Consider the following 26,319-nt stretch of genomic DNA (forward strand, 5'->3'; position numbering starts at 1 on the left):
AGTCATCATTAGATGACAAAAGCATGAATTAAAGGGTTACTGTTTTATTCCCAACATGGAAGCCTAATGTCAAAGGCCTCTCCATGTTGCTTCTGGCTAACACGCACTGCAGTGTCATCAGTGGTAGCTATGGCCCATTCTGACATGCCATGAGAAAAATGAACTGAATTTAATAATAACTCAGAGCTGTCAAACACTTGTACTGAATCTGCTGCTGTTCTAAAACTATAACTTCTATAAACTATAAATAACTATACATTCTAAGCAGGTTTGAAGTTCCACTGAATAATGACACAAAGTCAGGATGCAAACTAAAAAACACATTTGGACTGGCAGCGCTCACACACAGTACTCACACTGCAAAAGGCTGCTGTGTCAGCTCTTGCTTACTAACAGCAAAAACACATTAGTATGGTTAAAAAACAATACCATGGCATATAATAGATATAATAATGTTAAATGATATTGGGACACAGCGATTGTGACTGCAGTTTTTTTTATTATGTTTGAAAGTCAGTTGAAGGATAACGTGTTCTTAAAACACAGCTGTTTGAATGTGAAGTTTGCAGCCTGAGGATACAAGGCTTTCATTCAACTAACAATATTATGCTTGTGGGCAGTCTGTTCAAAATGTCCTGTTAGGATGGAATTATGTTTAGGATGATGATGAAGTGGGCTGCACGGTGGTGCAGTCGTTAGAGCTGCCGCCTCAGAAGGTTCCTGCTTCGGATCCCGGTTTGGACGTAGTGGGCCTTTCTGTGTGGAGTTTGCGTGTTCTCCTGGTGCATGCGTGGGTTCTCTTTGGGTACTCCGGCTGGTCGGCTGGGTCTGAAGCCATCTTGTTTGCTCTGCAGCTGCAAGTAAAGCCAGAGTGAAGCCACAACACAGCTAATATTAGTTATAAAATTGCCCTTCTGCTCTGGCATTATAATACGAAATGTATCCGTACAGTGTTTGCAAAGGGTCTTACAGTCACGATCTAATCATAAATATACAAACATGTACAATCTGTCACCAGAGCCCCACCTTTAATGGAGCTCTATGTGTCATTTGAAGTGTAATGACACAAAGCAGGTGATCTCTGAGTAAAAGAATGAGACACGAAAGCAGGGGTTGGTTCTGATTTTACCTTAAACTTAAAGCAAAAGTTGCAGTGTGCATGTGTGGGTTCTCTGCTTGTACTCCAGTTTCCTCCCATGTAAAGTTTGCAGCCTGAGGATAAAAGGCTTTCTTACAACTAACAATGTTAATACATGCTTGTGTGCAGTTAAAATGTCTGATTAGAATCAAATCACGGTTAGGATAATGATGAAGTATCCACCTCATTTTAAAACAGGTGTTATTTACCAGAAATCTCAATAATCAAATAAGGTATAGCTCATGTTATAGCGAGCAATAGACACAGAGTAACAGTGTGTTATTGTACCAAAAGCAGTTAGAGAGAGAGTCTGACTCAAACAGACAAGCGAAGAGATTTCCACATCAACTTGCTGATCCGACAGCAGACATTCTCCCGGTGGCCCAAACACAAACCTGTTTTGTGGAGTGAGGTGGAGCGGTCACAGTTTGTGCTCCTCACTGCCACGCCACTCCAAAGGATCAATATTCCTGCAGAGGGTCCCTGATGTTTACTCACAGTGCAAAACTACGGCAAGCGGAGAGAGAGCACAGAGCGTGGTCTGGAAAAAAATACAACAGCAGAGGAAGTTCTAACGATTACCTCAGAGGATAGAGGGGTGTGAAGACAAAATAACAGTGGGAGGAATACGAAAGGATACCAGGTCTGCTTGTCTTGACATAATACTTATTAAAGAGCAAACTTATTCTTTTCTTTTCTTGTATTTTTCTTTACAAAAGTAATTCACATTCAAAGCAAAGGCAATGCATTAACATCATATGTGCTAAACTGAGCCCTCAGAGCAGACTGGGTGTTCCCTGTCAGATAGTGTTGCTGCAGACGCTTCTTAGAGTCAAAGTTATAAAAAAAAAAAAGAAGAAGAAGAATGAAATGCCAGATTTTTTATTTCCCCGTTAGAACTCGATACATCATTACAGCGCCGAGCCAAAAACTGAAATGACACGTTTCTGTGCAACCAGATCCGTCTGCAGCCCGTCACTGCCACTTCCTGTGGAGCGGGATCACTTTTACAGGCAGACAGTTTACATCTGCATCAAGCCTCTGATGTACACCCCCGCTGACATGGAGGGGATTTAGCATCATATTTTGTAACACATTCAGGTTATTTAATACACCAACCAACTTTTTTTTCATGTCTTACACATTACATTCAAATGAGCATTACATATAAACACGATGGCTCTTTCTACTGAATCTAAGCTCCATAAAAAAGACATTATGCAACACATACAGTTTTAATCTTTGGAGGAAAAATAATGTAATGGATTTTGTAGTCATGTAACTCAATAACTGATTATGCAGGATTGTTAAGGAGTTAATGTGTGTATTATTAAAACAATTATGTGTTAGGGTCAGCTCATTTATGCCGACCTGTGCCCATAAATCTGTGACATGCATATAGTCCCTCATTATGATTTGAGGAAGTATAGTCTATTTGCATGTCATTATTCCTCACTGATAAGGTAGATTATTGTCTCAGAGCTGTTGGACTAAATGACAGCGATGAATGTGATATATATAATTAGGACTGAAGCAGAAAACACCTTCATGGTAATTGCTGTGAAGGAAACAGAGAGAGACGGAGTCACTCGGCAGACTCTTCTTACTGTTTGTTCCCGGTCGGGGATTAGAACAATTAGAACTGTCTGATACGAGCTGTTCAAAGTTATTAACGAAACAAAGCGACTTTTGGTGATACTTTTGATGAGCTGTTTGCTCAATCTATTTAAAAGGGGGTGAACCTCAGGAGTTAGTTGCGAGCACTGATTTAGGAGAGAAGTTTCTGCCACATGACTGTGGAGGGTGGTTGCAGAAGTTTTCATGTAGCTTCAGTCAAGCAGAAAGCTTTATCATGTTTAAAGAGACAGTTTTATTGGGGGCAAAGGACAAGAGAGTAAATTAGCTTTTCTCTGCATTAAACTAAGGACTGTATGACTGACATATTCAAACATGCATTTAAGTAAAAGTACATGACATTATGTAGAAATACTACATTTTAAGTTTTATCAGCAAATGCACTTAAAGTAGCGATGATGAACTTTTATTTTGTATTGATTTTGGCGCCCCATGTTGACAAAAGTGGTACGTCTGCAGTCGTAAAGATCCTGATCCGGCTAGCAAGGACATTTGTTTTGGAAGCGAGTAAAAGAAAGAAGCAACTTCCTTTGTTTGAAAGCTTTAGTTAGTACCATTCATACACCTAAATTAGCCTACAGCTAAGATCTAGTTCCTTGCTAATCGTAATTTTATTGGTAAAGCTACAGTTATCAACATTTCTTGTCATTTTGATTTATCATTATATTTAGCAAGCAAGGTCACTTACATGTTACTTACATGTTAGTAAGGCCAGCATGCATTGTATTTCAGTGGTGTCCCCTGTGACGTCCACACACTGTACACAGCACATTTCATTATGTATTGTATGAATTAAACAGACGTATTACTCACTTGACTGGGAGGAAGAGGACACATTCAGGATCAATTTTCAATTATTTCTAATCTGGCAAATCCAGACCACTTTTTGCCTGAATTCAATAACTGTCCATTTGAACTTTTTTGCTCTTCTCTCACTTCTCTGCTTTTTATCTTTTTGTTGATCATGTTATTTTCTAAAATCTCCTCCCGCTTCCTTTTAGCTGGCTAATGTACCAGATCCTCATTCTGCAGGCAATGAAATGCTGTAACAGATATGTATGAAATTATAAGAAGACAGTAGATTATGATGCCAGTGCTGTAAAGATATTTTTTTGGCCTTTCATGCCTTTGAGAGAGAGGACAATGGATGGGCTCGGAAACACGGGAAGAGAGAGTGGGGGCGACATTTGACCAAGGGTGGGAGTTGAACCCCAGGCGGCCATATTGAGGACTGTAGCCTCTGTACATGGGACGTGCGATTTAACCCATGAACTGAACCAGCACCCCTCGAGAGTAGTTTTAATATACATTTCAGTTTTGTTCATTACATTTTTTTGAAGATACAATGCGGTAAGTTAGTCCGCATTGAGTTCCAAAACTACGAGTAATTTCCCATCAAATGGTCCAACATAAATCTTTTTGTTGCTTTTTTCTTTGCTCTTTGGAATAACATTGGATTTGACCTTTTTTAGGTCTGTCGTGTGACGTTTCTTTCTTAGGGGTCACACGTTTAGAAACACTGCTTTAGTCTGAAACAAGACAGTGAAAATCTGCAAAGTGACCTTCAACTAAAGCTATGTGATATATTTAATGCTGTAAAAAGTACATTATTCCCCTTAAATTAATATAAAGAGTGGAGTACAAGTATAAAGTAGCACATGATGAGATTAGCTTCACTCTATCAGTCCAATATATCTGCAAACCAGTTGCCTCTATCAGTCTAACTGGGATTTCCACAGTGCTCTCCAGCACACAGCAGGTGTGAGCTGACACACAATGAACTCTCCCCGCAGCTGACAGGTAGAGCAGCACACCTGTTGGGATGTAAGGAGCACTCCTTCTGGTGTGTTCCAGAACAAAACCTTTTTTTATAATCAAATGGTCAAATAAACAAGTTTATGAAGACTGATAATTAATAACATTTAATATATGGGGGTGGAGCCTCAGAGTGTCCTTATATCAGAACATTTGTTCCAATTCACATCCTCAACAAGAAATCAGTGCGTGGCTGCTGCAACAACAACAACAACTACTAATACTATTACTACTACTACTTAAGCAACCACAACTCTTAAAAACAGTATTACATTAATTACAATTTAATTGTCTCAAGTCCATTTTTCATATAATATCTAGTTGTAAAGATTGTCATCATGTTTCCCACATGGTCCCCAGCAAGTAGCCTCTGTGACGGGCTAATCTTACACACTGTAATAACACCGTGATCACTTATCTAATGCTCACTTTCACAGCAAAATCCTTTCAGCATTAAGATGATGATGATGCCTTAAAGTTTCAATTTTGGGACTCTTTCCAAATTTCTGCTGATAAATTAATTTCTTAATATTTACCTCTTTAACCTTACTATCAACTACAGTTAGCTTTTGCAATATTTTATAGATATTTTAATGTTAACTTAAATTTTATTTCAATTTTGAATCAGAAATTGTATTACATTTATTTTTGAATATTCCCCTAAATGTTTCATAAGCTGTAGATACATGAATCATGAATCTTTTAGATGTTGGCAGGTTTGGTTTGGAGCTTTTTATGCTAAAACAGGCTCTGGCTTTGGACGTAACAACACAGACATGAAACACATGATTCCTTTTATCTCACCCTGTGAATTTAATTTATTTAAGAAATGTTCTATTATTTTTTCATTTCAATACTGTGAGCACAACAAACTTTACTCCGTTCAGCTTCATTATGGTTCAACTAACCCTTTAAAAAATTCGAATTAAAACTCTAGTCTCAGTACGATACACAAACAGAGAAACAACAACACACACATACTTATTTACCTTACCAACAGTGGACTATCATGCGACACTGACCAAGTGAGGACTTCTGTTACTGGTCATTAAAAATTATTTTAAAAATAGAAGAACTGTTAGAATAAGAAGACACACACACGCATAATCAGTAACGACTTTCTTTTGTGTACATCTCCTTCTTTTCTACACCTTTTTTTCTCTTCCTCTCACCCTCTCATCTTTCTCCTCCTCCTCCACGTTGTGCCCTAAAGGCCCAGTTCAGCCTGTGGTCCTGCTCTTCCTCCAACTGTAATACATTAGGAGGATTAACATTCCTACAGTAAGCTGCAGACCCAACCTACCGAGCTTTTCTGTCCTCTTCCTCAGCCCCTCCAGCTTGTGCTGTCTTGCATGTAATTTCCCGTTTGCCTTAGAACTCCCCCACCATCCTAATAATGTCCTCCCACATGCACGCCACGTACACAGGTTGAAGTTCTATTTGTAAGTCAGTACTGCAGGTATACAGGCAGACACACACTGTGCCGACAGCCTGGATTGTATTTTTACATGTGGGAAAGCAAATCACATCGGAAAGTATTTTTATTTCAGGGTTCAGAAGAGAACAATCTGCTACAAAGAACCTAAAAGAACACGTGAATTTCATTATTTCATTTTACCATGCGAAGTTAAAACTATTTTGGTGAACACTGGTGAACAGAAGAAAAAGAAGACATCTGTTGGGAACTATTTTCAGCAGCTGATTAATGGAGATATAGAGATTAGAAGCTTCCTAACCAGGAGTCACTCCTGCCCCAGGAGGTTCATCTTTATTTGGCAGGGGATGGCTGGTTAGGTTGTATTACAAATTGGTGTGAGGGTGATCTTTAGTAGATTTATTGTCACAATAACTTATTTGCTACAGCAGGCCAACTGCACATGTCCCACCGAACGAAGCCAGTCAAAACATTGAAACAAAGGTGAGCATGAGGTCAGAATGTGGAAACATTTAAATGGATAGTTGAAGCAAAGTGTAATTTGTAGTTTTAGCAGGACAGACGCAAAACATAACTTCAGAAAAATAAGAGGCTGTCTGAACATCAAACTCTCAGAAACACTGTCTAATATTGAGGTACATATTTTAATGACAATTTTGTCAATATTACAAAACCCACCGTTACATTTCCTGACTAATGTAGGTTTTTTGTTGTTGTATATCTTCCTAAAATTCTCAAGCTCTATAGTATGAGTGCATGCTAACTACAGTCTGGGTAGTATTTGACAGGATTGTGGGCACATTAGACAAAACAGTTTGGGAACCATTGTGGGATTGAGTCAAACCAACTTCTGTGTTCTTTATTGTAATAAAGGAACATGTCGCCCAGTGCAACAGTGTGGCTCAATGATGCGCTAAAGTGTAATAGTTTTTTGCTAACAATGAAGCCCAATGGCATCTCATCTCATAATGTTTGATTGTATCTTTGCAATTCTCATGAGACAATTGAGCTCCTTTTTGTCACTCACCCATTCATTCTAGAAATGAAATATGTCTGTATACATCACAGCTGATTATGCTTTATGTGTGCTTAAATCCAAACACTATATAAAAAAAACAACAAAACTAAAGAGAAGAGAAACTTTTCACTGACGTCCACTCTCAGGCTCCCAGCGGCCGGAGCTCAGCTCTTGTCTAAAACCTCTCCCAGACACCTCTAATTGGCCGCTATTTATCCAGGAGCCCAGGAGAGCAGAGTGCACCCTGGGCTGTTTTCACATGGGATTAACCCAGGTCCAAATCCCAACACACTTCACAGAGAAAAGCCTAACACTCTCACTGCATCATCTGGCACAGATTGGCCCCTGCCGGCCTGTTTACTCTATCTGACGGCTCTGATTTAGCTCACTGTTTCTGAGCTGCTGGTCCTCTGGCAGGTGATGGGTTTAAAGGTGATACACCCATTGTTTTAATCTATTACACATTAAAGTACATCTGATTCAAAACGTGCATGTTATATGGCTGGCAATGGTCTGTATCGCTCTTGTTGACAAAATGTGCACATCAGAATCAACAACAAGAGACTCTTTTTTATTATATATCTTATATATTGGAACATGCAAAGTACACCTGGTAGGTGAAAGAAAGATTGGATGTATTTTTTATCCCAAACAGTCAAAAAAAAATCGTAATTTAACTTTTTATCTGCACTTGCAGTAAATTTCAATAACATAACACATGGAACTTCCATTTCCTTTATATTTAATTTATTTAACAACTTTCATTACTGACTTTTTCATAATTATCTGAACCGAGGTTTACCTACTAGCTTTTTCAACCACATCTACTCTTCTTCGGTTGGGTAAAGAAAGTTATTTTGGTTACATAAAATCTGAGCTCTCATGTCACTGCTGACTTTCTCCATATTAAACATGCTGTAGTCATGACGATATGGATAGTGTATTGCAAGATTGCCTATTTTTGTGTAAAAAAAAAAAGCACATTATCGATGGACAATTTACTGACACATTCAGTATCAACATTTATGCAGTAAGTCAGGTATGTCAGTGAACAACATTTCGACATCATGTTGTAATTTGGTCCTTCCTTAAAAATGTATTATATTAGTTTTTTTAAAGTTATTTCTAGGACATTGGAATGGTTAGAAAAACAGAACCAACACTATTATTAGTGTCAATCAATTCAATCAATTAATTTTTTTTATTTATACAGCGCAAAATCATAACAAAGTTATCTCAGGACGCTTTGCAAATAGAGCAGGTCTCGACCGTACTCTTTGTTAGAGAGAGAGCCAACATTAATTCACCATGTTAGTCTGATACTGTTAAAAATACTTTTTACAGTAATACATTTAACACACATTTTGCAGATTTGCTGTAATAAGCGTGAAATACTGAATGATTTTATTACATCACTAATCAGTCTGGAGTAGTGACTCTGTTAAAAGCACAGTATGACATGAATACTACACGGGCAAGTCTTTGCTTTAAACCACACATTGGTAACAGGGATCAACTTAAACTGTGGTCAGCGTATGATTCAGTGATAACAGGGAGGACACTGGTACATTTACTTGCTCTCTAATGCCATCTACTGGACATAAAAGAATGAAGAAAAACAAGTGACTCTTGTAGATATACAGAGCAACACTTTAACACTTCTCTTTAATGTAGCATTTACAAACAGCATGAACAACATTTAAAAGATGGTTTATAACACACTATAATGTAAGCAGACATTATGTTTATTAATGTACTTATTCAAAACTATAACTCCACTGGTGAACCCGTTCAAATGATGAAAGACAATGAACCCAATTTGTAATATTAAAAAATGATACGTTTTCTTAGGAGAAATAAGCATTGACAATACTTTACATTGTATGCATTTTTATCTGCTAACAACTACATTTTAGCTTCTTGTACAAATTCAATATATCTTTATATCCCTCTTGTGAATAATAGATAGAGGGACTTAAAGCAAATTAAGTAAAGATATAACCTTCCTCCTGCTGTGGCCGCTGAGAGCCTGACCCATCATCTCCTCTGTGTCCGATCAAATCCACTGATGCTATTTAAACGTGGTCAACTTCTCAGGCTTTCAAAACATACAGGATAAGTCAGCTCAGTTTGACTACTTTCATTATGTTTGCCATTTTACAAAGTCCATTTTTGATGCATTGCATAAACGTTCAACTTTATATAATATTATTTTAAAATAAAAATAAAAATAGACGCAATCAAAATGACCAAAAGTACTATTTTCTCCTTCTCGAATACTCTTTGAAAGCACTTTACTATAGTCACACGGCGGCCATCTTTGTTGATGTCACACACACTGTTACAATGGTAAAGTTTGGGAATATGACATAATTTTTTTTAGAGTAATCACAATTAATTTCAGTCTGTTTCATAACCAGCGAAAAACTCCTCACAGGAGCTTTAAGTAAAATCAGTATATGATAAGCCAGTAGTTACCGACAGCTTAGTAAGTCAGCTAACGTATGCATTTAATAGCTGACATTACCGTCTGCCAGCTTACATTCATGGCTTTCCTATAGTATCATGTGACACTAACGAAATGTAATGTTAGCAAGGAAGTGGTTGAATGCTAACGTTAGCTGTTGTCTAATGGTTGGGGGTTGTGTTAACTTGAAACACCGTTGTCCCTCCAGATTTTCACTCTCCATTGTGTTTTCAGTTTCTGATCAATCAGGAAAAGGAAACACTTTGTTAGATTTGAATTATTGTCCTACAGATGTTGTTAATGATGTTTAAACACCTTGCTGTACACCAATGTGTTGCTACACTAAGGTCTTTTCCTTTTTTTGGTATCAACTCTTAAATGATTTGTTAATCAAATGTTCTCTCCCTTTGTTTTGCTGTCTCCCTTTCTCTTTGTGTTTGATATTTCCTCCTATCAGTAACAGTAAGCTTTGCCTTTTGTGTACTCGGGTCCATGGTGAAGATGAGGTCATGTGACCCAGGTCTGTTAGGCAGCACCAGAAGAGACTCAACATCCCCGTACCGCCTTACTTTTAACTTCACAATGTATTTATGTTTGTTTGTGCTGTAATTTTTCTATGTTGGCCTTTGGACGAAATTCCCAACATGTTCCTGTAAGTCAGATAGTAGGTACATTTACCTTTGTTGGAATTTAAAGGGCTGTAGTAAATAGCTTATTGCCTTTATTGGGTTAATTTTGCAATTCTGTTATTAACATATATTATTTCTTTTTCTAGACAACAAACACCCACGCATCCACACACGGTCTGCTTACTTACACATCTTAAATAATGTTTAAATGTAGCATTTGTTTGTCTCCTGCTCATTTGTAAATAAACTCCCCGAGCTGTGGATCGTCTCTCTCCTGTGCTGATTCTTTGACTGGAATCATTTCCATATCTGACACACCCAAATACAACTACCTTTCCAAAGGCCCAGCCTTTTTTCACTTGGCCTACAGCCTTACAGATATGTAAGTGTACGTCACTCCTTTCTTTTACTTTAAGAGTTACCTCTCTTCAGATTGTATGGGCTATGAGATGAGTGCTTTTCTCTTCATGATGAGAATATAGCTGCCCACCAGCAGTGCTGGCTACGACTACATAGTGATGGTGATGGGACCAACCACTGAATAAAATGTTGAAGAAGTCTATCTATAATTCATTATTATCTTCAGATTTCTGACCTTTTCTGTGGCCTCTGAAGTACACAGGTGAAATGATTAGCTAGCCAGATAGCTAGATAGGTAAATTAGTGAGTCAGCGATTCACTGCGAGGCCAGAGTTTGCTCTCTATATGTCAGCTGTAATGTACACTTAGGCCTCATACAGAATACACCTGACACTTTTAATCCTGTTGATGGAAGACATTTTCAGTACATGGGAATGTGAGTTTGTGCAGATCTACTGATCAATATATGTGTTACATTTCTACACTGCAGGTGACGGATGAGTGTATATGATATACACATGTAACTAATGAGTGACCTGTCACTGACCTCACACTCTTAAATGTCAGGGTATCACCTGTGTGTTTCCCACCACTACGTGGCCAAAAGCACATTTGGCAGCTGTATTTAAAGACATGCAGAGTTAGTTGACCGTGGTCTTGTCAGGTATCAAGGTGAGCACACACCATGATCACGTTAATATCTTGAATTCATTTCTGTAAAAGCAAAAGTTCTAACTTTTTGTCCAACAGATGGCACAGATGTGGAGTGTGGGTCTGCTCTGCTTCCTCGTTGGCGCTTCTTATGGTAAGTGTACTTTCATTTATATATGTATATGAGACCTCTTAAAAACATTACAGCTTCAGGTTATATACTGTAAATCTGCTTGTTCCCGCTCTGCATCAATGTTGTATTATTTTTACACTGAGTTGAACATTTAGAGATAAGACTTCATGCTCAGTTCAATCAAATGCAACATTTCTAAATGTCTTGTGACTAACAATATTTGACAATATTTGAACTTTGCAGCATTTAGATGATATAACCTTCTCCATTAAATTACTTGTTTGGCAACTGATCCAAATGTTGTCTTAGCTTTAGTGCAGGTTAGTTCAGTTTAGACGTGCATTTATGATCATAATCCTCTGCTTTCAGTGGCCCTCATGCGACATATTCTGCTTGTAACAAGTATGAGTATGAGCTGGAGTTGATAAAAACAACAAACTTATAATGGAAACATGTTAGCAGGTATTTGAGTGAGCTTACAACATACAAGTGTACATGTGTTACGTATGTAAGTAAGGTGGAAAGATTCAATTTGGAAACAGCATGTATCACTCATACAATTTGCATCACATCCATTGGGTGGGTTCAATTGGACAAAAACTATAATTTTTCAAAAAATCTTAGAGCCGAGACTCGTGTTGTGTCGTTCATTGTGTTTTGTTTAAATTGTGAACAAAAAAGTGCCAGGTATAAGAAAAAAATGTTGTTTTTTTTCTTAATGCATTTCTAAATTTAAACTTTTTCTAGATTGTATTTTGATTTAATTCTGAACATTTGGACTTATTTCTCAAACTGCAAAAATAACTTAAAAACGGTCTTCCTTTTCTCACCCATGGCACTAATACCAAAAGTTTACACATTTTGACTTTGATCTCCAAATGACAAATATAATTCAATTTCTTATGTCTGTCTCTAATAGTCTTCCGTACAAAAGAGATCTTGGGATATGCACAAGTTAAATTGTTAAAGGCTTTTCTGTTGGGTTCACACTGTGACCTTTGCAGTACAAACAAAGTGACGTCAGACTTTCTTCTGACTTCCTAATACCAAGATGCACTCGTTATTTAACGTTCACCTGTAATTTCTGAGACGTCTTTGACGGGCATTTACAGAACACTTCAAAACTTCATGCAGTTAAAGGATGCAGTTATGTTTTATCTGATCTGCTGGTTTATGATATAAAAACTGCTGATGTATCATTATTTAATCATATTGGAGACTGAGGGTTTATCTTAGTGCTGTGTTCTCCACATCAGCGGCCGAGGTCTGTTTCGATGAGCTGGGCTGCTTCAATGACCTTCCTCCCTGGGGGGGCACTGATGAGAGACCAGCCTCCATCCTGCCATGGGACCCCCAGGAGATCGGCACCCGCTTCCTCCTCTTCACCCAGAAGAACCGCTACTACCAGGCAAGAGACGCTTTTATGCATTTTTGCTTGGTAACGGCTAAGAAGCTGTTTTGTCTAATCACTGATGTGATTGTGTGCACATCATGTATGTAACCATCGTGGGGTTACAAGTAAAGTGATTAAATGTATAATAAGTAGGATTTGTCCTTGCATTTGCAACACATTTAAACTGGGCCTCTCCTCCTGGGCACTCTCACTCTCCTTGCGAAAACACGCCCACCCCGCTGAGCTAACACCGACAGCGTCACGGTTACCTTTGCATTAACATGCTAACAGCCGGTTACCGTTGCGCTAGCATGCAAACTACCAGTTACCTTTGCGCTAGCATGCTAACAGCCGGTTACCGTTGCGCTAGCATGCTAACCGCCAGTTACCTTGGTGCTAGCATGCTAACTGCCGGTTTACTTGTCCTAACCGGTTTGAGGCACCTACCTGTCCGACAGAAAGAAGGCCAACTCTGCCTCGCTCTTTCGCCATGTTCGCCGGTCTGAACTCCCACACTCACCTATACGCTGTGATTGGCTCAGAGAACCACAACAGCGCCCCTCCTAAAAATGTCCTGTGAAAAGCAGAACAACAGAGGGAAGGGTCTCCCAAGTGTCTGCACACACACTCACCAACACACATGTATAGAGGCCCATATGTGATGATTAATATTATATTATATTTGTAAAAGTCTATATTTTATTTTATACCTTTAATTAATCGTTTTTTTAAGTAAACTAAAAGGGCTTTTTGGTCATTTTAATTTCTCTCCTCGTTCATTCAGGCTGTAATAAGATCCCTTCTTATGTAAACAGCTTGTTCGAACAGCACACCAGAGCAGTGCCTGTCGCTCACAGAACATCTTGCTTTCATGTTATCAGGTTAGAGCAGCCATACAGCCTGCGAGAGCCATGCCTGAGCTGCACTGCTCACTGCTGCAGCGCCAAAAACATAGAGAAGAGGAGACCGCACCTAGATTTATTGCAAGACACACACACTTCTCGGCCCAAACAGACTGTGAAAATGATCTTTGGATAACCTTACTGACATGATATGAGGAATGAAACACCTTTCACTACAGTTTCAACATCTAAATAGGTAGAATATGTCTTTGTTGTGTGCCTTTATTCGTTTAAGATTTCAGTCAAAACTGACATAATTGAAATCCACGATGAAACAAGATCAATCTTTGGATTTTAAGGCCATTCACGAAGGCAAACTAGAATAAAAGAGACAGGGCTGACAGCAGCTCAGCAGCTGACACGCAGCCTGTGTGAACACCACGACCATATGAGCCGCAGCCGCTCAGCGTCACATGCTTCTCAGGCTGGTTGTGTTTACTTAGTGATGTGAGACAAAATCTGTTTATGAAAAACTTTTTGTGGCCTGTGTGATGAACAATCACAGCAACCAATAATGCTGAGGTATCAGTTCGTATAGAGGCCGACTTAAAAGGAGAAGAAAAAGTGAATCACTGCTTAGTTCTTTAATTTCTTTTCTTTTGAACTTTCAGGAGATCAAGGCTGACAAAAGCATCGAGGCAACAAACTACAGCAAGTTGAGAAAAACTCGATTCATCATTCCTGGTTATTTGGAGAAAGGAGATGAGGACTGGCCACAGGACATGTGTAAGGTAAGACAGCACAGTGACAACGTTTCTTTAACGTCTGGCGTCTCCACTGCTGTAGCCTTCTGCATATGACCACATTGCCATGTCACATATTTTTTTAAAACTGTGTTCTGTGTCCAGGTTACGGTGTCGTGGGAGAATGTGAACTGCATTGCTGTGGAGTGGAAGAAAGGCGTGAAGACTCAGTATGCCCAGGCTGCAAATAACGGCAGGGTGGTGGCTGCCCAGGTGGCACACATGATCCAATTCCTCACGGTAAGAGCTGTGCTAGCAGTTTCCATCTGCTTCCAGTCTTTTTGCTACATTACGCTAACAACATTCTGGACCTACCTATGTATTTTACACCTTATTTTCTGTCCCAATAGATTTCTGCTTAGTCCTTCACTGCTAGGGGAAGACCAATAGGACTTTGATTCAGGAGGCTGACGTGTGAAACCAAATATCCAAGTCATTTTGGTTTTGGGGGTCTAAACTTAACCAAGTTTGGGGTTTAGGTTATAAAACGGTCCCTCTGAACTCCGGGGCGAGAGTTTCCCCTCAAAAGCCCTGAAGGCAAACTGTGTTAGCTTATACTCTAGGAAACAAGTACCAGCTGATCACAACACAGAAGTACCAGCCAATCCCAGCACAGGAGGGGGGGATTAGGCAGAAACCTGAGGCAGAAAAATGATCGACTATTGGACATAAAGAGAGAGTTGTTATTCCCTAACTGTTGGTCGAGGTCCTTTAAAGGAGGATCAAAAAGCAAAATTGGTTCAACCTTGATGTAAACTCACTTCCTCTACTACAAAATACTATTATTATTTTATGTGAAACTTTATCTTAGTACTGCTTCTGAACAGCTGAGTAATCACTCCAAAAACAAACACAGAATTACACAACAGGGAGGTCAAAAGGGCACAGCCATACACACATGAAGGCTGAGATAATATGCTCTCTCACACACACACACACACACACGCAGTGGTTGAAGGACACTCTGTATGTTGAATGATTGATATTGTGGACGATACAGTATGTTTGAATGAAACGCATGTTGTTTGATGCAGAGCAAATACAGGCACACAGCTGATAAGTTCTACATTATCGGACACAGCCTCGGAGCTCACATTGCAGGAGACGTGGGTAGCAGGATCCCCAGCCTCGCACGCATCACAGGTAAAACTCACACCTTATGATTTACAATTTACTGACATTAATAACCAGATGGATCCTGCCTTCCAAACTTTAATTTCCTACTCCCAAAGAGTCCAAAAAGGCATCCCTGTCCAGTCAGTACGAGATGATGGCGATGTTTTTAGCTAATATCTAAAGTAAAGGGATCAGACACAGGGTCTTCCATTGATGTCTCTGTCTGTGCTCAGGGCTGGACCCAACTGAACCCTACTTCCAGGGTGCCAATGCCTCTGTGCGTCTGGACACCAGCGATGCCACCTTCGTGGATGTCATTCACACCGATGGACTTCCATTCGACTCTAAACTTGGTACGTATCACTGCTGATCACAACTAATGAGATCAAACTGGAAAGTATTTGCTAAATGTCTTCAATGTACTTGTAACTTTGTCCAAATACGTGTAATGCTGTAGTTGAGGAAATGGAAATATAGGAGCTTTATTGAATAGTGGGCTTTGAAAGAATCTTTTTTCTGTGAAGGAAAAGTGACTTCCGTTTCCCTCCTCTCAGGTCTGGGGATGACACAGTCTGTGGGCCATGTTGACTTCTACCCCAACGGAGGAGAGCTGATGCCCGGCTGCTCCGCCAACAGAGGCAAACCCAGTGACCTGGATGCATTCTGGGAGGGTGAGAAGAATCCAGACACATTTTAATAGACAAAGTGGAAACGTTGTTGAGTCTAATTGTTTATGGTGGTTCAAAAAGGCTAGTTACTTTACCATTAATAATGTCCATGTAGTTTAGTTCTGAACAGAAACAGCAGCTTTTTTTTCATCTCACTTATTGGAAATCATCACACCTGAGTCGTCTTGTAAGGGAAACGTTTCAGATCAAACGGCCCAATCACATCGCTCTCTCCCAGACGATACCTTATCCACAGATAACTTTCTAAATTGTGTTTGGTGGCATGTTCTTGTTAGCGAAGAGAAACCTGTGTATTTATAACAAAGTCAACAGACTGTGTTTCATGAATCATTCATGAGATATTTTACAACCTCTGCCTTTATATAAAACATTAAACAGCTGTACAGATGGCCATAGAAGTAGATGGCATGTCACCATACACCACGGTACAAGAGAAGCAATAACTCTGAAACCCCATTTTTCAAACACATCTATGTATGAATAACAGTTATTCTTTATACTTTTAGATGTATAAAACAGTACCGTACAATTTGGTGTATAAGATGCACTTGTAATACAATTTTTATCTAAAAAGTGGACTCCGTCCTATATACTGGTGTGACCTATATACCAGTATAAAATGCAGAGAGAGATCAGTAGATAGGACAGGAAATGTGGGGAGTAGAGAGTGGGGGATGACATGCACCAAATGATCGGCAGACCAGGAGTTGAATGTTGGTCGAGGATTCATAGGGCACCTGCTCTACCAACTGAGCTAAACCTGCGCCCCCGCTATAATATGTTCAAAGCTTCGTCACGGACATGCACTGTCATGATCACCAATGCATCTGCCATCCTCACAACTATCACTGTTACTGTAGCATTGAATGAAAATAAATGTAAAAAGTTTTCATTACTAAGTAGCTTTAGAAAACCTTTTTCTCTCTGGGATACCCACCCAGAACAGATTGTGTCTTATATTCCAGATTTTACGATAAAACAAGCAAAAGCAACATTTTGTCAGCAATGCAGTCGGGGCTTCCCATTTCTCCTTCTTTGCTGTTCACCAATAACTCTGTTGAGCACAGGGGTACCCCAAGAACATCAGTGCACTCTTGTGGCTTTAATAAGAAGTGCATTGGTTTCCCCAAACAGCAACAGAAGAATGAACTAGTTAAGTGTCAGTAAACAGCTGACATGTCATGATATGTATTCGCTTGGATGGGAGTCAGCAAATGTATTTGCTAACCACGTTCGGGATTCATGGTACCAAACAACAATAACAGGAACAATACAACAATCATTCATGTTAAAGTCAGAGTTCACGTCGTAGTAAATCAACTTAATCCAAGATTTAAAAGGACTTACAGGATTTACTGTTTCTCTCTCTCCTGTTTGTGTGTTGGTGTCGTGACCTTTGATTTACAGCTTTGATATGATCAACACATGTGTTCTTATGTCTACATGCATGCATCCTATACATGCCACAATGACTCACACATCCTATTTTCTACACCGTGCAATTTACGATGCAGAGCCCCTCTGGAATATTGGAGTCGTCCCAATGGAAGAATTATAAAGAAACCCCAGGTGGAGTTATTCTGTCCGGACAAATCTGAGCAAAAATTTTCTAATATGGACGACGACGCCTCGTTTGAAAAGGGCCCGCTGAGTAGCAAAGATCAAGCAGCAGCATTGGTGCCATGCCGGGGTTCAGGGGTGGGCTGGGGATGGAGGAGGGGGTAGCACAGCTGAATCTGACACGTTTGATGCTATAGATAAGAAAGCGAGAGTGGGAGCCAGGGCTGCATAGCTGGAGATCTTGGAGTGTCTGGTGTTTGCCCTGAACTGGAAGAGAAAACAACAGACGCTGGGACCAATTTCTATACGTCTGTCCCTCCCTGACACTGCCTCTGACATATGACGCATAATGATCTTAGTCAAAAGGTCATGAGGTCAGACTTCAATTCAGGACTTAAATGTGGTTCAACATCTCTTCACTTATTCCTCCTGACCTGACTCTCTTTTAAAATTACTTCCCTCCTAATTTGTTTCCTCTATCATTTGCAAGGTACCAAGAAGTTTGATGCCTGCAACCATGTCAGAGCCTACCAGTACTACAGCGAGAGCATTGTTAAACCCCAAGGCTTTGTCGGATTCCCCTGCTCTGACAAGGACAGTTTTGCTGCTGTAAGTCTTTGGTTCGCCTGCCCAGGTTATTTTTCACAAAATTTGCACATTACATCATCAGCAAATTGCATTCTAAAAACTTTTGGTAGGTGCAGGTTTAAATACGAGAACAATTTGGCATGGAAATGTGTCATTTTTAGCCATGATAGAATCAAGTAGAATTCTCAAGATGCTAAGAAGTATAGCTTCAGTTCTTCCTTTAGACCGACAAACCTTTGTGTGATCCTGGAGTAAAAGAAAGGAGGTACTGTCAAAAAACACAAGTCAGTGTTGAATGTAACATTTCCTTGCATTGTGATATTCAATTTCTCTTTTTCATTTTGCCTTGAGTTTGTCCCATGGAGAGAGAACCTCTCCAGTACATGCTTGGCTAATAGGGGAGCTACTGTGGCGAGGAAGTTAACCAGTAAAGCCCTTTTCCCACGGGTGAAAAAACCTGCTAACATCCGGGCTTTTTTGCTTAGTGAGAAAGGTTACAATCAGCATTCAGATGACTCTGCAGTAAACCCGGGTACTTATCGTCTCGTCACAAAACCCGGGTCGACGCGTTAATCTCCGCCCGCTTTCCATTGTGACGCTATGCGCCGTCGGTAACTTCTGCGACTCCTCATCATCTCAGCTACAAATTCTGCCAGTCTCCGTCCAAATGCTCGAACATCGTTCCAAATTTGTTGCCGCCGAGTTTGATAAACAGACTGAATGAGTAATAGATACAATAAAGACCTAACCACCGTAACATCTTCACTGTTTACTAACCCTGTTTCAGGCGCGTTTGTGACATCAGACAGTGACGCAGCAGAAAAGAGACTGGAAGGAGTATACTCCACTGGCAATGGGAAAAGAGACAATCGGCCCGCGTCAACGTGCTAATTTCGGTGGAAAGGGGTTTAACATGCTATGTAGCTGGTTACATTCTAGCAAGAGCCAGTCACAATAGCAGGCAAAGCCAGCTTGCTTGCAGAATGGTGCAGTGGGTTAGTTTATTTAAATAATAATGCATTTGTACTGTGTGTCATAACTGACTTACTACAGAAATATACAACGGGATGGTGCAACACAGTTGACATGGATGCAGCCATTTTGAACTCTCAGGATCTTAGGTCAGCAGCTTTTAGATGCTGTGCAGTCAAAACATGGCAGAGTAAAGTTAAGCTGAACTCTAAATGAAGCTTTATTCTGATAAAGTGCACGTCTAGAGCAGCTGTAATGATCCCTGCAATGCCACAGATCGGGGAGGCATCTTGTCCTCCATTTAAAAAGTGACTCAGGGCTATCAGACGGGCTCAGACAGGAGAGGGGCTGGAGAAGGAGAAGAGGCCCATATCTCCACCATCCCAGCATGTGTTTGGGCATGCCACCTGTTGCTGTATGACACTGATATGTCTGTGAAACTTTTCTGTGGTTTTAGAAGTTGATTCGGCAAGATTGGATTTTTGTCGCGGTGGAGGAGGGCGATGTAAATGGGCTTCCCTCATGTCTTCCACGGGGAGGGCTTGTATCTGCAGCTGTTGGTGTTAATGACAGTTTATCCCTGCTCTGGACACATGTCCCCGATCAAAGGAGGCCCGTGGAGCTCCGAGCATGACCTCATATGACTATGTCCCTGTTGAGAGATGACAGCACCTCCTTGTCGTTCACCTCGTAAACGCTCCCTGGTGTTATTCCTGCAGCAATAGCTGACAGCCGCAGAGTCAGCCTGTTCCTACACAGCAACTTATTGTAAAACCAGCACCATTCTCCACCTTTGTATTTATAAGGTGGCAATCTGCGACATTTTAAAGGAGTGTAGGAGAGAAAGTCTTCTAGGGTTGTCACTTTTTACTGACAGGAAAAGACTCTTGCACTCCATCATAGGGGGGGCTCATTCTTCACACCTCACTATGTCCTTGTCTCCACAGGGAAAGTGTTTCCCATGTGCAGACAAGTGTCCTCTGATGGGCAAATCTGCCGACAAGTTCACTCTGATTGATGGCTCTTCTGAGACAAAGTACTTCCTCAACACGGGAAAAGAAAATCCCTTTGGCAGTAAGTACCCTGCCCTTTCTGTCAGGGCAACACGAAAGTTTGGCTTTAATACAATTTGGAAGAACTCACCGTTTAGATTTGAGTTTGCGAAGAGCTACTAAGAGGGCTTATTAAGTCATAAATAACTTTGTCACCTTTGTCTGGACCACAAAACAGCAGGCCCACTGACAGGAAGTGTAAGGAAATTGAGTGAGAGTTAATTATTAATGCTAGATTATTTTTCTTTAATGTTCAGCTGTAGGCACAGACTGTATAACAAGTGGTTCGATCATTGATGATGTCATTAGTCCGTCACAACCTAGAGTTAAAAAGCTAGCTGGACAGCTTTTCACTCCAAAAACAATATGTAGGTGTTCTCTGATAACTATGTTAAATCAATGTATCAAGATGTTATGATACTATGAGTGTAATGTTACTGCCTTCAATCTCTTCCTATTTCTAGCTTACAACTACAAAATGCTGGCAACCATTGATGGTCCCAGCTGGCCAAACCAAGCCTTCATGTACGTGGCACTCGCTGGAAAGGATGAGAGCACCAAGGAGTACAGGCTTCACGTGTAAGAACATTATAACACTGTTCTGTGGAAGATACTGAGTGTTGTAGTCAACGTGCTATGACTGACCTGGGTAAAGTAGCTGAGCAAAGTCTAAAATGCGTTCAGTGGGCAATATTCTACCCTCCAGATAGTCCTTATTTTCCAAATGTACAGGAACATACAGACTGCACCCATGTTCCACCTCTATGCTCACTGTTATTGCAGTTACCCATAAATGCTGCTTACACACTTACCTAACATTTATAAGGTGTTGCTTTATTCTGGTGGCAACATTTATGTGGCGCCACTATTTCAGGCAGCTGTGGAAATGCAGACAACAAAAGGCTGGTACCTTTTAATTTCTGAAAAGTAGTTCCTGGTTTATTTGGTGGAAACATGACTTTAGTTGACCAAGCCTGAGAGCTTTAACAACTGCACCTTCTCTTATCTGATCATGTGACTTCCTGCCGCCTTTGTCACAGATCTGATTATTGCAGATAATTCCTTTTAGTGTCATTTAGCTTCCCAAATATCAACTAGATGGCCCCTTTACAAAAAATCTCTGACTGTACAGGAAGCTTCGAAGACAAGTACAGTATGTACAGTACTTCACCCTAGCAACCAGATGTAGATTGTCTGGGTCAGCCAAGGTGGTAATGGCTGGTAATCCTAAACTTCAGGCTTCAAAGTGTCTTTATTTTTCTACATTGTTTGAAGAGAGGAAGCGTTTTAGACTTCCTCGACAGACTGGTAGCTATTTCCCTCGAGAAATGTGGGCTGGCAACCCTGAAACAGCACAGGCCATGTCTGTGTTTTAGGGAGCAGCTGTTTGACAGAGGACTCTGATGGCCTCTTAATTTCATACAAAACAGAATAATAGTAATCCAAAGCATGTTAATTAATTAATGTTAGTTGTTAATGTCAATTTTGAACATCTTAGAAATACAAATCTTGCGGCATTTTATTCTCATAGATCAGATTTCACAGTAAGAGTGATACACACACCACATGAAAGCAATAAAGTCACCACCCAACTCTGTTACAATAATGTTGCTCCAGTTGTCCCGCCAAAGCCATCCAAGGAGAAAGATATTTTCGATGCATTTGTATGTTTCCTGTATTGTGTTTGAAGTGTGATCTCTTGTGATCTCTCTCCAGGGGTACCATGATGCCCGGACGCACCTACGAGCTTCTGATAGATGCTGAGGTGAACCTGGGCGAGGTGACAGAGGTGAAGTTTCGTTGGAACAACCACCACATCAACCCCATGAATCCAAAGTACGGTGCATCCAAGGTGGAGCTGCAAAGAGGAAAAGACAAGAAGATGTAAGTTTGCCGTCTCTGTGAACATCACTGCACCCCTCAGCTTATTGTGATATGCAAAATATCTTGTTAATATTCAGCCATATAAATGAATAGACAAGAGAAAGCATGAATATATAAATGTAAACATAGAAACATGGTGGCTCATTGTTAGAGTCGGTCATCGGCTGGTTCAATCTCTGACTGCTACAGTCTACACTTGGATGTGTCCTTGGGCTAAACACGGAACCCAAAATTGCTCTCACTTTTAGTGTATGAATGTAGTTAGCTCCTGATTGGCACCATGCATAGCAGCCTCTGACATCAGTGTGTGAATGTGTGTGTGAAAGGGTGAATGTGACATGTAGTGTAAAAGTGATTTGATTGGTTGGAAGACTCCCAACTTTTCACAGTATTTATGTTTGTGTTCCTTTTTACCTGTGGCTCAGTGGTAGAGTCGGTCGTCTTTCAATTGGAAGGTCGGAGGTTCGATCCCCAGCTCCCTCAGGCTACATGTCGAAGTGTCCTTGGGCAAGACACTGAACCCCAAATTGCTCACGGTGGCATAGCCAACGGGTATGAATGTGATAACTGATTGACAGTTGGGCACTTTACGTAGCAGCGTCTGCCATCAGTGTGTGAATGTGTGAATGTGACATGTAGTGTAAAAGCAGCTATATAAGTACAATTGACACTGTTATACACCTCCAAGTGGATACATTAAAGAAACTTGGGATGGGGCTATATTATACCCTATGTCTTTGTTGCCGCTTGGTTGTTGGGGACGCCTAATAGTTATTGCAAATCAAGCAAATATTTCCTTTAAATATGTTTTAGTTATTTTTGATCTGCCCTGATTAAAAGACAGTATGTAGTTAAGTATTTAAGAGGTAACTCCTTCACCACAAACTGCCTGTAGATGTGATGGTGACAAAATACAGTAAATGATCATAAATTATTATTTCTCTAAATAAGTCACATTTTTATATATATGTATTAGATATTTTATTTTAAACTGGTTATTTAAGATCTTCATTAGAACAATCTCTGTTTTAGGATTGTGGTCATACTGGTGATCAGATGGTGTTGTACAGGACTGCTTTACATTGAGCTGTGCTTGTTATAGTCTGCCCTCCCCATGTATGTAAATATAAAGGTTTTAAATTAGAGCATCTCTCAATATAAGGCAGTTCAATACCACTCCACCTTTAACTCTGACCTTAGTAATAGTAAGAGTAACTGAGCTTGGTTGTTATTCTTTTGTCAGACGAAGCAGATCCATGTAGAAACCCAGAACACAACATGAGCTGGCTTTGCCACTAGAGGGCAGCATGGCACTGCCCCTGGTGCCCTCTGGTGGTGAGGGCAGCGTGGGGGTGAGATCTGGTCTACACTGGTGCTTTGTCACCCTCTGTCTTTCATACAGTACTGTACATCTATCAACAGGAATACACATAAAGTGATGGGGGAAAGGGGGGAAAGCTTGTGCTGGAAAAAAAGAACAATTACAAAAGAATCACATTTACGTTCTATTCTTTAGTGTCTGACTCGGTCTTTCTCTTTCCCCCTCTTCTTTCCTCACAGCTCCTTCTTCTGTGGAACAAACACGGTGGAGGAGAACGACATCCAGTCTGTGCTCCCATGCCCGGTTTGACCTACCACTATATCACCTCGTCACTCAGTCTTTCAATAAAGATTTTAAATTCAAACCTCCTCTGCTCTTTCTTGTGTTTGAGTTTATTTAATGTTGCAGTGTCATTGAATGATCAGGCGATGGAGGGAGCCTCATGAAAGGGCAGAAGAATGAAAGACGAACAGATTACACGGGAAACGGAAAAGGATGTTGAACTGATATAAAAGTCAAATTGAAGTGGTCTGCCCACAGCATGTTGGAGAAAGTAAGCTTCTGGTAGGATCTGCCTTTTGCATGATGATAAGTAACTAAAGTGCATAAACCCTGAAGAGACACAGAACTACCTCAAAGAGACACACAGCACCAGAGAAGGACACCATACCATCACAAGAGACGCAAAACAATCACAAACAGACACTAGGTGGTTTTGGACGTTAGCATTGGCCTGGTGCCCTCAACTAAAGGCCTCAAAAATGATCCATTGGATCATTACAGAAAACAAGGCCTACGGAAAAAATACAGGTAGCATAATGATCTTTAGTGTTGCAGACAAATGTGTCTTCATGAAAGCCCTTTAACTTTAACTGCCAGTTCAAGGGCGGGATTATTACACCTCTGTTACACCTTGTCTTTCATGTAAAACACACAGAGGAGGAATGGTGGGACGAAGTCGTTCCACCTCTGAGCCAGCATCCGAGGTAGTAACAGAGGCAAAATAGTGTCAGTGCAAACGGTGGAGCCTGGAACAGAGCTGTGTGTTACGACGGAGTATTAGGGCCATATTGAGGAAACAAAAATTCTCTAATATTACGAGAATAAAGTCGTAATTTTAGGCTATGGTTAGCCTGTATCTTATTTTGAAGGGTAATATCAGAAGAGCAGCCAGCCCCTGCGCTAAAATGACTAAGATCAGGGGGCTGGCTGCTCTTCTGATACTTATAATGTTTAAAAACAGTCCAAAATATTATTATTCTAATAAAATAACGACTTTATTCTCGTAATATTGTGTCTTTTTTTCATTACTCTCTATTTATTCTTTTTTAATGTGGCCCTAATACTCCATCGTAGTGTGTGTATATGACGCTCGCAACATCGGAACGCTTTGTAAAAACACACACTGGGGCGGCTTTACTCCAGCATTGCCTGGTCCTCTGTAAAATGTCAGAGGTAGCATAATGGCCGAGCTTCATTACGGCGTTGTGGTGGAATGGCGATGTAAAAAGAATAAAAATACCACATTGGTGTGGTGAATTTTGAAGTTTTTAAATGCCTTTTAACAAGAGACTTAATGAAACTACAGATGCTGTTAGGGACTTAAAAGGCCAATCCTTTATTTCTGTCTTAGTTCATATGTGCTTTAGTTTGAGTTTGAATCACATCAGCACACCTGTGCAGATCATTTTGGGAAAAACAAATAAATAGAATCCAGCAACTAACTGATATCATATATACAGTAAAATAACAGTTTTATATAAGTTACATTGCCAATATCTGAACACCATCAATCTTTAGAGACTGAATCAGGTAATGCATTTTAAACTGCAAGCATACTATCTTCATTCATTATTTAAAAGTCTTTGTAGTAGACTGAGATTTCACATAAAACCATCCCTGACAACTTCATTGCTATTTATAGTCCCTCATTACAGCAGTGTTATTACTGTCACTTCAACAGGCTCAGCGGCAGCAGCAGTACGAGGGATACTCCACATGTCGGACTGTTAGCGTCCCTTGTCTTCCACTCATCACAAAGCTAACCGTTCCTCGCTGCCAAGGCCTGTCAGGACAAGGAGAGGGTAAATATTACCCTTATTAATGTTGAAAGACATCAGGCTCCATTTGTGCAAACACAAATCAACAGTAAATTACATGGTGAGATCACAGCTCTCTTCTGCTCATTTGGATACAGAGTGTACCCGCACCAAATCTTGTCTAATGTGTCACATATATCTGTAATTCAAAAAGGGCCTTTGCATGTGTGTGTGTGTCAGTGTGTGTGTGTGTCTGCAAAGCACTTATTAATCTGTCTGTGGCCTTTTGCTGGCTTATGAAGTCCTGATTGTGTGTCATTGTTTTGGCTTCATTTATTTTAACACACACCCCGTAATCACGCTCGTAAATATACGGCTTTAAAAAGGCGAGCTGCCATTTTCATCATGCCACTAACAAAGTGCATTTGAAATCACTCTGACTTCCCCTGAGCAGAGCCATCAGCGCTCACACAATACCAATCAGAAGCAAAAACTCCCGGCATCAAAGCTTCAAGCTTGACTACATTAATAATATTAATAAAACAGCAAATTGAATGTGTGGGCTCAGAGGTGGGGGGAGAAAGTGTCTTGAAATCCTCTAAAGACACTCGTCTTTGTCTCTGACTCCTGTTTCTCTTTTCATTATTGGCTCATTGAAAGTGAAGGCTAATGACAAAATAGCGGGCTAATTCCTGTAATTATGTGTGTTTGTCAGAGGAAATTTGCAAATGACAGCGCTTCTTTTTCTGATCTTTAAGCCAGTAGCTTCGGGGGTGGCA

General features: G+C 40.3%; 1 protein-coding gene across 1 annotated transcript; it reads left to right on the forward strand.

The window, feature by feature from the left end:
* The first annotated feature begins 11,247 nt into the window (after nucleotides 1-11,247).
* LOC138588727 (inactive pancreatic lipase-related protein 1-like) lies at nucleotides 11,248-23,810 on the forward strand. The gene is made up of 12 exons (XM_069658972.1): nucleotides 11,248-11,302; nucleotides 12,538-12,689; nucleotides 14,188-14,307; nucleotides 14,425-14,559; nucleotides 15,354-15,462; nucleotides 15,669-15,788; nucleotides 15,990-16,106; nucleotides 18,175-18,293; nucleotides 20,192-20,318; nucleotides 20,761-20,875; nucleotides 22,013-22,180; nucleotides 23,741-23,810. Exons 1-12 carry the CDS (start codon nucleotides 11,248-11,250, stop codon nucleotides 23,808-23,810), a joined length of 1,407 nt encoding a protein of 468 aa, XP_069515073.1.
* The last annotated feature ends 2,509 nt before the right edge of the window (nucleotides 23,811-26,319 follow it).

This window comes from Semicossyphus pulcher, unplaced genomic scaffold, assembly GCF_022749685.1.
Source record: "Semicossyphus pulcher isolate SPU_LCO1_2020_fin unplaced genomic scaffold, fSemPul1.0.p SCAF_12, whole genome shotgun sequence".
Lineage (NCBI taxonomy): Eukaryota > Metazoa > Chordata > Actinopteri > Labriformes > Labridae > Semicossyphus > Semicossyphus pulcher.